General features: G+C 39.2%; 1 protein-coding gene and 2 non-coding genes across 3 annotated transcripts; all 3 read left to right on the top strand.

Annotated features, from left to right (window-relative positions):
* Positions 1–760: 760 nt before the first annotated feature.
* On the top strand, positions 761–2,475 carry LOC120189354 (transcription antitermination protein NusB-like; the record flags this gene model as incomplete). Its single annotated transcript, XM_039192658.1, is given in 8 exon segments — positions 761–814; positions 909–984; positions 1,177–1,311; positions 1,537–1,591; positions 1,790–1,863; positions 1,866–1,876; positions 2,061–2,159; positions 2,275–2,475. Coding segments are annotated over 8 exon segments (648 nt in total), but the record flags the coding sequence as incomplete, so codon positions are not given.
* Positions 2,476–3,836: 1,361 nt separating this feature from the next.
* On the top strand, positions 3,837–3,911 carry LOC120189426. The gene has a single exon (XR_005522515.1). It is a non-coding gene; the product is annotated as a small nucleolar RNA R12 (small nucleolar RNA).
* An 80-nt stretch (positions 3,912–3,991) lies between these two features.
* On the top strand, positions 3,992–4,072 carry LOC120189425. The gene has a single exon (XR_005522514.1). It is a non-coding gene; the product is annotated as a small nucleolar RNA SNORD24 (small nucleolar RNA).
* The last annotated feature ends 10,196 nt before the right edge of the window (positions 4,073–14,268 follow it).

Here is a 14,268-nt window from a genome sequence, read left to right as displayed (position 1 = left end):
AAATATATTTAAAATAATTAAATTAAAATATGGATACACATATAACAAATTGATTCATATTATGTCATAAATATATTTAATCTCATATTTAGGTTGGTAGTTTTATTTATATTATTATACTCATAATAAATATATATCATCGATCATTTTATGTGCTTACATCAGGAGGTTAGACGATAATCCTTTATCACAATTTCATTATATATATTGACGGGATAAATCACTATTAACATCTATAATTATTATCTCTTTCTTTAAGTATTAACAAATAATTCAAAAAGTCGACTATAATAATTTTAATTGATATTTAAGTTCAATTTCATAGATAACTTGACTTAAATGAGTTAAATTATACAATGTTGACATTTTAAGAATTTAATTATAATATTTTGAAATTTAAAGACTAGATTTTCAATATGAACCGAAAGTTAAGCGTGTATTGTGCAATTAATCCAAAAACAAATAATAAAATATCTAAAAGTCTAAAACCAAAACTTCAAAGTAGAAGAAGATAGGGTAGTGACTAGTGAGAGCGGGCAAAGGGTAGATGGAGGAGCCCAGTTGAGCTGTGTTTTAAGTTGTCATTACACTACCAAAACCCATTTCCGATTACGCCGTCTGTCACCGGAGCTTCCATTTCCGAGCTTACCGCCCAGTCGTCGACGCCGTGTAAGGCTCAGAGCTCGAACTTCAGTCCCTTCCATGGCACTCCAGTCCAGGACCAGCAATCATTTCACAAATCCAAAGATGTGCTTCCTAAAATCGACAAAAGTGGCCGATTTTGCAGCCCCAGAGCCGCCCGGGAGCTTGCTTTGTAAGCTCTCCTTTTTTTTTTCTAGCTTCTTCATATTCTCAATTCATTTCATTTTTTCCAGTTTCATTGAATTCATGACTGGGTGTTTGGGCAGATTAATCGTTATGCGTCGTGTTTGCAAGGCTCAGACCCTATTCGGCTGTTTGAGAAGCGGATTAATGCAGCCAGAGGTAAGTATTACATAGGATACTACCATGCGAGTTCGTTATGTTGGATGCGTATTTAGAGATGAATTTGAATATATATTTGTGAATTGAGAAATTATTGCATCCATCTCCTGCAGAGATTATTAGAGTTTTAAAAATGAGCTTGAATTGAAGACTGAACAATCTTTCTTTTTTTGTTTTTGTTTATATTCAAAGAACCCGGTTATGAATTCGACAAGGATTCATTATTGCAATACAACCACATGAGCTTCGGAGGACCTCCGGTCACTACACAATCCATTGAAGAAGCCGATGAGCTTTTACGCAGCGATGAGGAGGATTCCGCCATTGGTAATTAACCGCAAAATACTGTCCAATATTGAATTTCATGTAAACTCTTACTGTTTTTCTTTGTATAAGGCAGAATAAGCTCTGATTCTCACTTAGTACTCTTTTATTGCAACAAATTAAGCACTCTAACAATTATTTATGGTTCACTTAAGATGAATTTTACGGAAAATGTTGACATGGCTAGCCACTCGGTTTAACTAACACGATTTTGCCATTATATCGCAGAGGCCGAAGTTCTATCGGCTCCTCCAAAGTTGGTGTATAGCAAACTTATTTTGAGGTAAACCATAACCCTGTATTCTTAATTTCATTTTAATGCTTTCCTCTGATAAAAAAGCTGGGTTTGCTCCCCCGTCCTCTGAAAACTATGCTTGATAGAATATCAAGGCATTGGTTTCGGTTGTTCGTGTCTTTGTTCCTGCTCCTGCTTGAACAAGTTCGAGAGACTTTCTAACTGACCTCTTGTTCCTTCCTGTAGTTTCACAAGGAAACTTTTGGTAGCAACCATGGACAAATGGGACATTCATGTCCTTGTTATCGATAAAGTCGCACCATCAATTGGAAGGTCCGTATATGTGGATTTTAGATTTAGCTTCTCTTAGTCTGTTTGGTAGATACTTGTGTTCATTCTGTAGGCTTTCGGCATGTGAATTCGGTGTTTAAAATGTTCTCGACTCCCCTCACCCTTTAGATTTCTTATGCATCTTGTACCTGAATATCTATTGATCTTATACATTCATTCCTCACAGAATGAGCCTGCTGGTAGAATTTTGGAGCTTAGTATTCTTCACTTGGCAATGTCGGAGATAACCGTTCTCGGGACCCGGCACCCAATTGTCATTAACGAGGTATCTCTTTTCAACATTCTCTCATTTCCTGAGCATTTATTTTCTTTATGCATATTTCCAACCAGTAAGCCATTAGCTTTCATACTTAAAACCAAGCACTGTGTGTTCTGCAAAGGCCGTCGATCTTGCAAAGCGGTTCTGTGATGGGGCAGCACCACGAGTAATCAATGGGTGCCTACGGACGTTTGTGAAGGATCTTGCTGGAACCAGCCAAGCTCAGGCCTCGAAATCTAAACAGGAAGTGCCACTTGAAGTATGACAGCTAGTTCGTTTGAAGCCATCTTCTGCTTCTCGTCGATCTCCGAGTTGCCACTTCGAAAACGGTTAGTCGTTGTGAAGGGTAATCTTCAGCTCATTCAAGTGCTTATGAGGTGAACTGAGTCGGATGTCATAGACGAGTTAAAAACCAGAAAAATAGTGGCAATGATCAAATACTTGATAGCTGAAAAATTTTGTATATGATTATGCTGTAGTTGGAATATTTGTCTAAAACATAGAATAGTATGACTATTCTACCCTACCTCCCTTACCTCATTACTATGTGAATAAGGTCAGCTAATAGAATAGTATGACTATCATTTTTTATATTACTCGGATCCTTATTTTCATTAATTATTTAATGTTTCTAGTATATCTTAAAAATAGGTCCAAAAATAATAATATAAACTGGTTTGAAATTATATTTTAATTAACATTAAAAAACAATTTAAAAACTTAATTTTTAAAGTTACATAAGATATGGTAAAAAATATCGAAGGTGATAAACTATGTTATAGTAATAATTTTTTTGGTCATCAATTTTTTAATATTATAAAATAATCAATAATTTTATCAAATTATGACAAGATAATTCATGTGACATTATAAACAATAATGAATTTGGTATAATGATTATTTTTTAACATTTAAAAGTTTGCTTATCAAAAATAAAATACGTAAAGTACACAAATAGTCACTAAACTATATTAAAACAGTTTTTTATCATTGAATTTTCAAAAGTTATACAATGATTACTAAAATTTATTAAACTAATACAAAATGATCATTAAACTTATCAAATTATTACAAAAGGATCCTTAAACTTATTAAATTTATCACCATTTTGTAACAGTTCAATAAGTTTAATAATAATTTTGTAACTTTTAAAATTTCAATGACTAAAAAGATAATTTTAATATAACTTAGTGACTATTTGTGTACTCTATCTAAAGATAATTTGGACATTATTCAGTGATCTATTATGTATTTTATCCATAAAATAATACAAAATTAGATATGGCCTATGGGCGCCCGCATTAGGGTTTTGAGTTTCCAGATTCCAGTTTATAAATACCCACATATCGTATTCCCTCTCATGGAGGCTGTGGCTTGAGGAAGCTCATGTTTTTGTTTAATCTTTCGTACTTTGTTCACACGAATTCATTTTGAATTGATTCTACTCGGTGTTAGAGGGCCTAATAATTGCAATTCTTTGATCTGTTATCATCGGAATGAATCAAAGGATCGATCGTTAGGTCAAACCAAAGGCTTTTCGTATGCGCAGCTTTTCTCTATGTATACTCTCCCTTTAGCTCCGATTAGTCTTTGTTCCTTTGGGATTTGTCGGTGACAAGGTAGTTACATTTCTTTTTTTTCTTGTAATTTATCAAATTTGTTTTATTAATGCAGGAAAAAAAATAGAGGATGATGAAAAAATCAAACGGATTACCATTGATTGTTACATGAGAACGTTACCAGCTACTTCTGACTCCTGAATTTTTTTCCCTCGATTGTTCTAATTTATTTACGGATAATAAAAAATTAGGGTTTTAATTAAAATTAATGATTTTTGGGGCCTGTGATATTAGAACATATTTGCTACTCTTGATGGTGTTTGCCATCTGATGATTATTTCCACCAAGATCTCTGAGGCCTTGTTTTTTCCTTCTCAATGTTTTTAAATTAATTGCGTTTCTAGTCTTGAAATTGTATCAAATCTGTTTCGAGTTTGTGTCGATTTTCGTAGTTAAAACATTTTGTCGTAACCGTCTTTCGGTTGTGCCCCGGAATTGGGTTTCGACTTGAAAAATGTGATTGGAGTCGCCACCGATCATTTATTTAAAAATAAATGGGTTGACCGGGTACCTTATTTCTTACCTGATCTGCGTCTTACCAAAGATGTGTCGGATTCGGGAGTCGGTTACAGCTAAGGAAGGATTAGCACCCTTAAACTGCCCTTTCGGTACTATGTAATTTCCAGTTGTCTTTAATTAAGAAAGTTGTAAATTTAAATTAAAATGTAAAATGACGATCCAAATTACTTACCTTAGATTGCTTAAATTGTACCCTTAAAAGATCGAGACATATATTAGATAAGGAATGCAAATAAAACACCTAAGGTAAAATGGAAAACAAATAAGATGAGGAAAATATAGAATATAAAAATGATGGTAATAATAATAAAGATATATACAATAGATAAATAAAAAGATATATAATAGTATAAATAAAATAAAAACTAAAAAAAACTAAAATAAATAAATAACTATAATCAAATATGTACAAATAAAATAAAAAAGGAATAAATAAATAAATAAAACATAATAAAGGTGAAATAAGATAACATACAAATGTAAAATGACAAGAATTAATAAATGTCCATATGTATATAAAAAATGTAAAATAATAACGTATAAGGTAAAATTAATAAAAAACATATAATAATATTAATTCCATATATATATATAATAACTAAATATGAGAGGAAAAAAAAAATCTATATAATAGTAATAGAAAAACTAAATAATGAGATAAATAAAAAAAAATAAAGAAATAATAAGATAAAATAATATATATATATATATATATATATAAGTAAAATGATAAAATATTAATAATACGTATATACGAAACTGAAAAAAAATAATATAAAATATATAAATATTATATATATATAAAAGATGATTAAAATAAAATCCTGAAAAAGGACTAAATTGAAAGAATTACAGGATGGAGGTCAAAAGTCAAAGAATATTAAGGTTTAATTCCAATTTGGGGGTGAAATAACTCTTTTAAAATGACGAGGGATCAAAAGAGTAGTTTACCCTGTTTTATTAAAAAACGCGTGGGTCACCGGCATAAAATCCAAAATCGTTTCAAAAAAATCTTATTTCCTTCATTTGATACCACCAAAAACCGTGAGCCTTCCCCCCATTTCACAGCATTCTCTCGCCTGTTCTTCGAGATTGAAGAACAGGGTCCCTGATTCCAGATTCCGGCCACCATGGCCACTTCAAGCCGCCTCGCCGGCCGCCGTAGAACGGCGCCGGCCGCCGTTCATCGGCGGCAAACCTTGAAAAGTTTCGATTTTTCTGGAAGCCCACAACACCCTCGTCATAAAAAACACCACCATTTTCTAAAATAAGCCTCGTGGGGGTGTAGATCTAGGAAAGAAATTTCCGTACACCCCTACCCCGGTCATCGGCTTTCAGCGCTTAAATATGGGAGAGACAACATGCAAAAGAAGGAAATCACAGCCCTCATGCGAGATCGACAGTAACAAACGAGGTAGAGCATGCTTACCCTTTTTATTCAATTTCGAAGTTGGTACAAAATGATTTGGTTCACTGCTTTGTCTGTGTATTTTTTTGCGGGTATTTCCTCCCCTGATCATGTTCACTTTACATGTATTTATAGTCTAAGAATACTAGTCTTAGTCCCGATTTTTTAGCATTTTATTTGGACTAAATCACTGCTTGGTTGGTTGTGGATGTATCCTTGTAACACACGTCGTTGCTTTGTTGAACATGCGAGAAATGACTGTGAAAGGAGGCGTGCGACCGTGAAACTCAGGAGTCGTTGGAGAGGCATGCAAGCTGTGGTGTCCTCGAGCGGCTGGAAACAAGGGATGCGTGGCTGCTGGTGAGGGGCGTGCTAGGGTCTGAAAACCCTAGATGGTTTGGGGTTTGACTTGGGCTTCAGCAGATGGGTTGCGCGTTTGGGTCACATCTGTTGGGCTCCATTTGATGTATCGGGCCTGACATAGAAACAAAACAAATGTAAATTTGTTAGTTTACTAAAACAATAATATTTATACCATATATAATATATATATAACATATAAATATGTGTGACTTAAAAAAAAAAAGTGTGTCTACAGCTGCCCCTCTTTGCCCATAGTCGTGTAACGGGGATAGGGCAAAGATTAAAAGACACACTTTTCGTTTACCAAAAAAACGTATCCAAATTTAACATCATCCATATAAGGGTCAAGTCCCATCGAATATCCTCTGCTGTAGAGTTGAAATCCGATCATTGGACTAAATCACACAATTACTCCCTCGCCGGGAGGTTGAGCCAAAATTGGAAAATTCTGAGCACGAAATCCTTCGTCGCGAAGTTGAAAACGAGCTCAAAGCTTTTGACAAGTGGCCTCTGAATCGTCTTCTGGCTCAAGATACTTCGTTGTGAAGGTGGAACTTGACCTGAAGACTTTGGTGTTGTGATGTTACAGATGACCCCTTTGTCGTGAAGTTGGGTCAATCTGTTAGGGTACGATACCATTTGTTGTGAAGTTGAGCCTGGAATTGGATATCCTTCGTTGTGAAGTTGAAATCCAAGTAAGTTGTATTGTTCCGAGTCCAATATCCTCCGCCGTGAAGTTGAAATTGGTTCTGGAACTGGGAAATTGTTTGTTGACAGTCAGCCGCCCCTTCGTTGTGAAGTTGAGCTTGTGCTGTCTTGAGTCCAATATCCTTCGCTGTGAAGTTGAAATTGGCTCCGAAATTGGGAAATTATTTGTTGACAACCAATGGTCCCTTCGTCGTGAAGTTGAACTTACGTTGTCTGGAGTCCAATATCCTTCGTTGTGAAGTTGAAATTGGCTCTGAAATTGAGAAATGTTCGTTGACAACCAGCGGTCCCTTCGTCGTGAAGTTGAACTTACGTTGTCTGGAGTCCAATGTTCTTCGTTATGAAGTTGAAATTGGCTCTGAAATTGAGAAATGTTTGTTGACAACCAGCGGTCCCTTCGTCGTGAAGTTGAACTTACGTTGTCTGGAGTCCAATATCCTTCGTTGTGAAGTTGGAATTGGCTCTGAAATTGAGAAATGTTCGTTGACAACCAGCGGTCCCTTCGTCGTGAAGTTGAACTTACGTTGTCTGGAGTCCAATATCCTTCGTTGTGAAGTTGGAATTGGCTCTGAAATTGAGAAATGTTTGTTGACAACCAGCGGTCCCTTCGTCGTGAAGTTGAACTTACGTTGTCTGGAGTCCAATATCCTTCGTTGTGAAGTTGAAATTGGCTCTGAAATTGAGAAATGTTCGTTGACAACCAGCGGTCCCTTCGTCGTGAAGTTGAACTTACGTTGTCTGGAGTCCAATGTTCTTCGTTATGAAGTTGAAATTGGCTCTGAAATTGAGAAATGTTTGTTGACAACCAGCGGTCCCTTCGTCGTGAAGTTGAACTTACGTTGTCTGGAGTCCAATATCCTTCGTTGTGAAGTTGGAATTGGCTCTGAAATTGAGAAATGTTCGTTGACAACCAGCGGTCCCTTCGTCGTGAAGTTGAACTTACGTTGTCTGGAGTCCAATATCCTTCGTTGTGAAGTTGGAATTGGCTCTGAAATTGAGAAATGTTCGTTGACAACCAGCGGTCCCTTCGTCGTGAAGTTGAACTTACGTTGTCTGGAGTCCAATATCCTTCGTTGTGAAGTTGGAATTGGCTCTGGGTAAAACCTGCAAAGATATGCATATATGTGATGTTATGGATGTCATGCTCTTAGGTATGCCTAAAATGCATATGCAACATATGTTATTCTGAGCTCTGGAGAGTAATCTCGATCTCCAGTGGCCTGTCGTTGTTGACTCTTGAGCTTGAAGTTCCGATCTCTGATCTTGAATTATTCAAATATTTGATGATGATTTTTTTTTTTTTTTTTTTGAAGATGCTCCTCAACCATCTCAAGCATGTGCATGAGCCTTGATCGGCTTCTGGATATCTGTACTTTTCAATGAATCTTTGTACAGTAATATGCGATTATCTTTCATAAAAATAAATAAACCATTAGGTTTAAATCTAATTCAAGATGCTTAAAAGGAATTGGAGGAAAGATGGTCTTTATTCATAAGGGAGGAGAAGAACAAATAATACATGGCAAACATTCTAGAAAACGAATACACAATAATGTGTAAATGAATGTCTTAGATCTCGATAACGTGGGCACTTCTGAGTTGAAAAGCCGTTTGGTGACTTTGAATGCAGCCTTTGCCAAAGGATCTTTGAAAATGCGACAACGTTTGGGAGGGTGCAACATTTCTCCGATTTGTTGAGTTCGTAGAAGATTCATGTGCCGGGATGTTTCCACCGTTGATATCCAAATCGCCCTTTCCGGGTTTTCAACTTGGACCCATCCTTAGTTGCAAGACGCCCTTTGCGGGTTTTCATCTTGAACCCACCTTATTTTTTTCTTTTTTCATTTTCATTTTTTTAATTTAGGACGCCCTTTCGGGTTTTCACCCTAAACGTTTTTTTTTTTTTTTTTTTTTTTCAACTTAGGACGCCCTCTCGGGTTTTCATCCTAAGCGAAGTATTTCTTGACTGCGTCCGAGTTGATGGGATGTGGCAGTTCAGGTCCGTCCATTTCAGCCAGGATAAGGGCTCCTCCGGAGAAAGCCCTCTTCACGACATAAGGTCCTTCCCAATTTGGCGTCCATTTTCCTCGGAAATCTTTCTGGACGGGCCAAATTCTTTTCAGCACTAGATCCCCTTCACGGAATATTCTCGGGCGCACCTTTTTGTCGTGTGCTCTGATCATTCGTTTCTGATAGATTTGACCATGATGAATGGCTTTCAGTCTTTTTTCATCTATCAGATTAAGCTGATCATATCTGGATTGTGCCCACTCTGCATCATCTAGTTTGACTTCTGACAAGACCCTGAGAGACGGAATCTCGACTTCAATGGGTAGCACTGCTTCCATTCCGTAGGCTAGTGAAAATGGAGTTGCCCCAGTCGATGTACGTACCGAGGTTCGATAAGCGAACAAAGCAAAAGGCAACTTCTCATGCCAGTCTTTGTAGGTTTCAGTTGTTTTCTCCACTATCTTCTTAATATTTTGTTTGCTGCTTCTACTGCTCCGTTCATCTTTGGTCTGTAAGCAGTGGAATTGTGATGTTTTATGTTGAACTGTTTGCAAGCAGCACACATCATCTTGTTGTTCAAGTTTGTTGCGTTATCGGTGATAATCCTTTCAGGTAGACCATACCGACATATAATTTCTTTCTTCAGAAACTTGCAAATAGTGGATTGAGTGACACTGGCGTATGACGCGGCCTCTACCCATTTCGTGAAATAATCAATTGCTACGAGAATGAAACGGTGACCATTCGAAGCCTTCGGATGGATTTGCCCGATAACGTCCATGCCCCACACAGAGAAAGGCCATGGTGACGTCATTACATGAAGCGGATGGGGTGGAACATTTATCTTGTCTCCATAAATCTGACATTTATGACATCTCCTAGCATAGTTGATGCAATCGCTCTCTAGTGTGGACCAAAAATATCCGCATCTCATTATTTGTCTTGACATCATATGCCCATTTGCATGTGCTCCACAAACCCCATCATGTACTTCTTCCACTATCATTTTTGCCTCTTCAGCATCGACGCACCTTAACAGAACTTGGTTATGGCTTTTCTTGTATAAAACCTCTCCGTCAAGGACATATCCAGCTGCCAACCTTCTAAGGGTTCTTTTCTCGATTTCAGTGGTTTTTTCTGGATAACTCCGATGCTTGATATACTGCAGAATGTCGTAGTACCAAGGCTTAGTGTCTTTCACTTCTTCAATTTGGTAACAATGAGCTGGGTACTCATACGATTGCATGTTGATTGGCATCATTTCAGACTCCCCACCAACCCTGAATGCGGCTGCCAATGTAGCTAAAGCGTCAGCCATCTGATTTTCTTCTCTAGGCACATAGTGGAAGGTGACTTTGTCGAACTCTTCGAGCAGGTCCAACACTAGTTTTCGGTACTCTAACAGCTTTATATCCTTAGTTTCCCACTCTCCTCGGAGCTGATAGATTACTAAGGCTGAGTCTCCATACACCCGTAAAGTCTTTATATTGTGCCCCAGTGCAGCCCGAATTCCCAAGACACAGGCTTCGTATTCTGCCATGTTATTGGTACAATCAAAGTTCAGTCTGCTCGTAAATGGGTAGTGACTCCCTTCTGGGGAGACTAGAATTGCCCCGATGCCATGTCCTAGTGCATTTGATGCCCCATCGAAGTGCATTCTCCAGGAACCGTCTGTTAAAATGCTTGCTTCCTCTAAAGATATGGCCATTAAGTCCTCGTCTGGGAAATCAAAGTCCAGCGGCTCATAGCTCTCATCAGTTCTGCTTGCCAAAAAATCGGATATGGCGCTGCCTTTTACTGCTTTTTGGCTCACGTATTCGATGTCAAATTCAGACAAAAGCATCTGCCATCGGGCCAGCCTTCCGGATAGAGTAGGTACACCCATCATGTATTTTAGTGGGTCTAACTTGGAAATCAGCCAAGTGGTGTGATACAACATGTATTGTCGAAGTCTTTTTGTAGCCCATATCAGGGCACAACAAACCTTCTCAATAGGAGGATATCGGACCTCGCCATCGGTGAACTTCTTGCTTAAGTAGTAGATGGCTCTTTCCTTCTTCCCAGACTCATCGTGTTGGCCCAGAACACACCCCATGGAGTTCTCGAATATGGAGAGATACAAAAACAGAGGTTTTCCTGGGATAGGGGACATCAGGACAGGAGTGTGAGACAAGTACTCTTTTACCTTCTCAAATGCAATCTGACAGTTTTTATCCCATGCTCCAGGGCTATTCTTTCGGAGGAGACGAAAGATGGGGTCACATTTGTCGGTTAACTGAGAGATGAACCGAGCTATGTAGTTTAGTCTGCCCAGAAAACCTCGGACTTCTTTTTGGGTTCGTGGTGGAGGTAGATTCTGGATAGCCTTAACCTTATCAGGATCGACCTGTATGCCTCTCCTGCTGACTATAAAGCCTAGTAGTTTTCCAGATGTTACCCCGAAGGTACACTTGCTAGGGTTTAGTCTCAGCTGGAACTTTCTCAATCTCTGGAAGAGCTTCCTCAGATTCTTGACATGTTCACTCTCGGTCTTTGCCTTGACAATCATGTCGTCGACATAAACCTCGATTTCTTTGTGCATCATGTCATGGAACAGGGTCACCATAGCTCTCTGATATGTTGCCCCAGCATTCTTTAATCCGAAAGGCATCACTTTGTAGCAGAAAGTTCCCCACATTGTGACGAAAGTGGTCTTCTCCATGTCTTCGGGATGCATCTTGATCTGATTGTACCCCGAAAATCCATCCATGAATGAAAAGTAGGCGTTCCCGGCCGTATTGTCCACCAGAGTGTCTATGTGTGGCAGAGGAAAGTTGTCCTTGGGACTGGCCTTATTAAGGTCCCGGTAATCGACACACATGCGTACTTTCCTGTCCTTTTTCGGCACAGGCACTATGTTGGCCACCCACTCAGGGTATTTGGCCACTTGGAGAAAACCGGCATCAAATTGCTTCTTGACTTCTTCCTTGATCTTAAGAAGCATTTCTGGTCGCATTCTTCTCAGTTTTTGCTGCACTGGTTTGAACTCTGGTTTGATTGGTAGTTTGTGAACTACCATATCTGTGTCTAGTCCCGGCATGTCTTGATACGACCAAGCAAACACATCTTCGTACTCCTGAAGTAAGGCTATCAGGTTTTTTCTTGCTTCAGTCGAAAGAGTTGTGCCGATTTTAACCTCCTTTCGATCTTCCTCAGTGCCCAAATTTAAGATTTCGATCGCCTCCTCATGTGGCAGTATTTGCTTTTCTTCTTTTTCTATCATTCTCAACAATTCGGTAGGCAAGTTGTACCCTTCTTCATTATCGTATTCTTCAAATTCCCCAAGACAAATGGTTGATTCAAAATCCACCTCCGGATCAGGGTCATTAGTGCCCACATTATCATTATCTGGGAACCTGAAAGGAGGAAGATGTGTATGTGTGAGAGGATAATATCCCACACGGAATGGTCACAAACTAACTTTGAGAGTAACTGGAAATGAAGTACTGGAATGAAGGAGATAGAGAATGAATTCAAAAACAAAAGAAACGTTTATTTGCCATGGAAAAGAAAAATGCATCTTTTATTAAACTTAAACAAAACATTTATTCACCCTTACAAAAGATCACCTATTGCCCCGGGTATAGGCAAATAGGGATAGTTCGAATATTACTCTGAAAGATTCTTGTAAACCACAGGTAGTTCTTCCACCGACCAACTGCTAGGCACGAACCCATGTGGCAGAAGGCATATCCCGGATCTATCTCCGTTGTCAACATCTTCTGTGGTCACGGCATTAACGTTCAGATCTTCCAGAGCCGTTTCTAACTCGGATGTGGTGGTCTCAAACACATAACCACCTGACTTGAATGTTCTGAAAAGCGGCGGGAATGTCATGGGCTTCCTTTGAAATTCGTTCCCAGTCAATCTGGCCAATCTTCTCTCCCGGTTCTTTTGGATCTCCTTTCTCTTTTCATGATAACTGGGCTGAAAACCGAGCCCAAATTGGTCTAATTTTGGGATAGGACGGACAGGGTTGATTATTCCTTGCAAATATTTCCCAAAACCTCTCCCGGTTCTTGCGCCTTGGCCTAGGGTTTGCTTGATCTCCATCCTTGTGCATTTGGAGAGTCGAGGTCTTGGGATTCTTTTTCCTTCTGCCACGAATGTGGCATTCACAAACTCCAAGGAGCGGAACGAACATTCTACCGCTTCCTCATCTACTTCGATGTATGGAGCCTCTGTGGTCACGCTTGCCACGATATCTTCCTCAGCGTTGATGATTACTAAGGCCCCGTCAATGACAAATTTAACTTTCTGGTGCAACGTGGAGGGTACGGCACCTGCTTGATGAATCCACGGCCTTCCCAAAAGACAACTATAGGACGGCATGATATCCATCACAAGGAACTCAACATCATAGGTGGCTGGTCCGATGGTCAATGGTACCTCAATCTTTCCGATTACCTCTCTTTTGGTCCCATCAAATGCTCGGACCACATTCTGACAAGCTCTCATATGAGAGGTATCTATTGGTAGCCTCTTCAATGTAATCAAAGGCATCACGTTCAGGGCTGAACCGTTATCAATTAAGACACTTGGTAAAGCGTGCCCCTTACAGTAGGTAGTAATGTGTAATGCCTTCGTTCGGCCTCTTTCTCCTGATGGAATCTCATCATCTGAAAACGAGATGAGATTATCAGCTTGAATATTGTTCACCAGTCGATCCATCTTGCTGACTGGTATGTCTTGTGGCACGAACGTTTGATTAAGGACATTCAACAACGCTTCTCGGTGTGCTTCCGAGCTTAAAAATAGTGCTAGCATTGAAGTACGTGTAGGTAAGTTGTGGAGCTGTTCTACAATGTTGTACTCACTGTGCTTCAAGATCTTGAGGAACTCTTTAGCTTCTTCCTCCTTTATAGGTTCATTGACGACTAGCACATCTTCTTTGAATGGCTCCAGTGGTCTTTGCCCCACTTTACTATTACCTCCTCCGGAAGTGCTCACCTGACACTCGTACTTCCATGGCACTTGCCGATTGTCCTTATATTGAAAAGGCCGCGGTGCGGAGATTACCACCTTGGCTGGTGTTCTCACTGTCATGCTTGCCTTAGGGGTAATTATCAAAGGATTACCCCTACCAAATTTTCTATCTGATGATTCTCCGGTGGCACAAACATCTGCTTCCCAAGAATCTTGAATTTCTTCGTAAAATTCCAACTCCTTTCGATCCATCATGAGCTGGACTAACAATTTAAACTCTGGACAATCTTGCACTTTATGCCCTTCTTTGTTGTGGTAACAACAATGGTTACCATCTTCATTTTCTGTCGTATCTGGATATGGTGCAAGAAGCCCTGCCTTCACCATTTGGCTCCATACCCAAGCCAAAGGAGACTTGATCTCTGAAGCACTTGATTTAACCTTCTTGCCCCCCTCGGTGGTAACGGCATTGATTCCTGTCTCCTGATGATTGGGCAAGGGATTCTGGGCGACGTTTGGTGCT

This window comes from Hibiscus syriacus, unplaced genomic scaffold, assembly GCF_006381635.1.
Source record: "Hibiscus syriacus cultivar Baekdansim isolate YM2019G1 unplaced genomic scaffold, ASM638163v2 tig00116954_pilon, whole genome shotgun sequence".
Classification (NCBI taxonomy): domain Eukaryota; kingdom Viridiplantae; phylum Streptophyta; class Magnoliopsida; order Malvales; family Malvaceae; genus Hibiscus; species Hibiscus syriacus.
The sequence above is the reverse complement of the archived record's forward strand: the minus strand, read 5'-3'. Positions and strand labels throughout refer to the sequence as shown.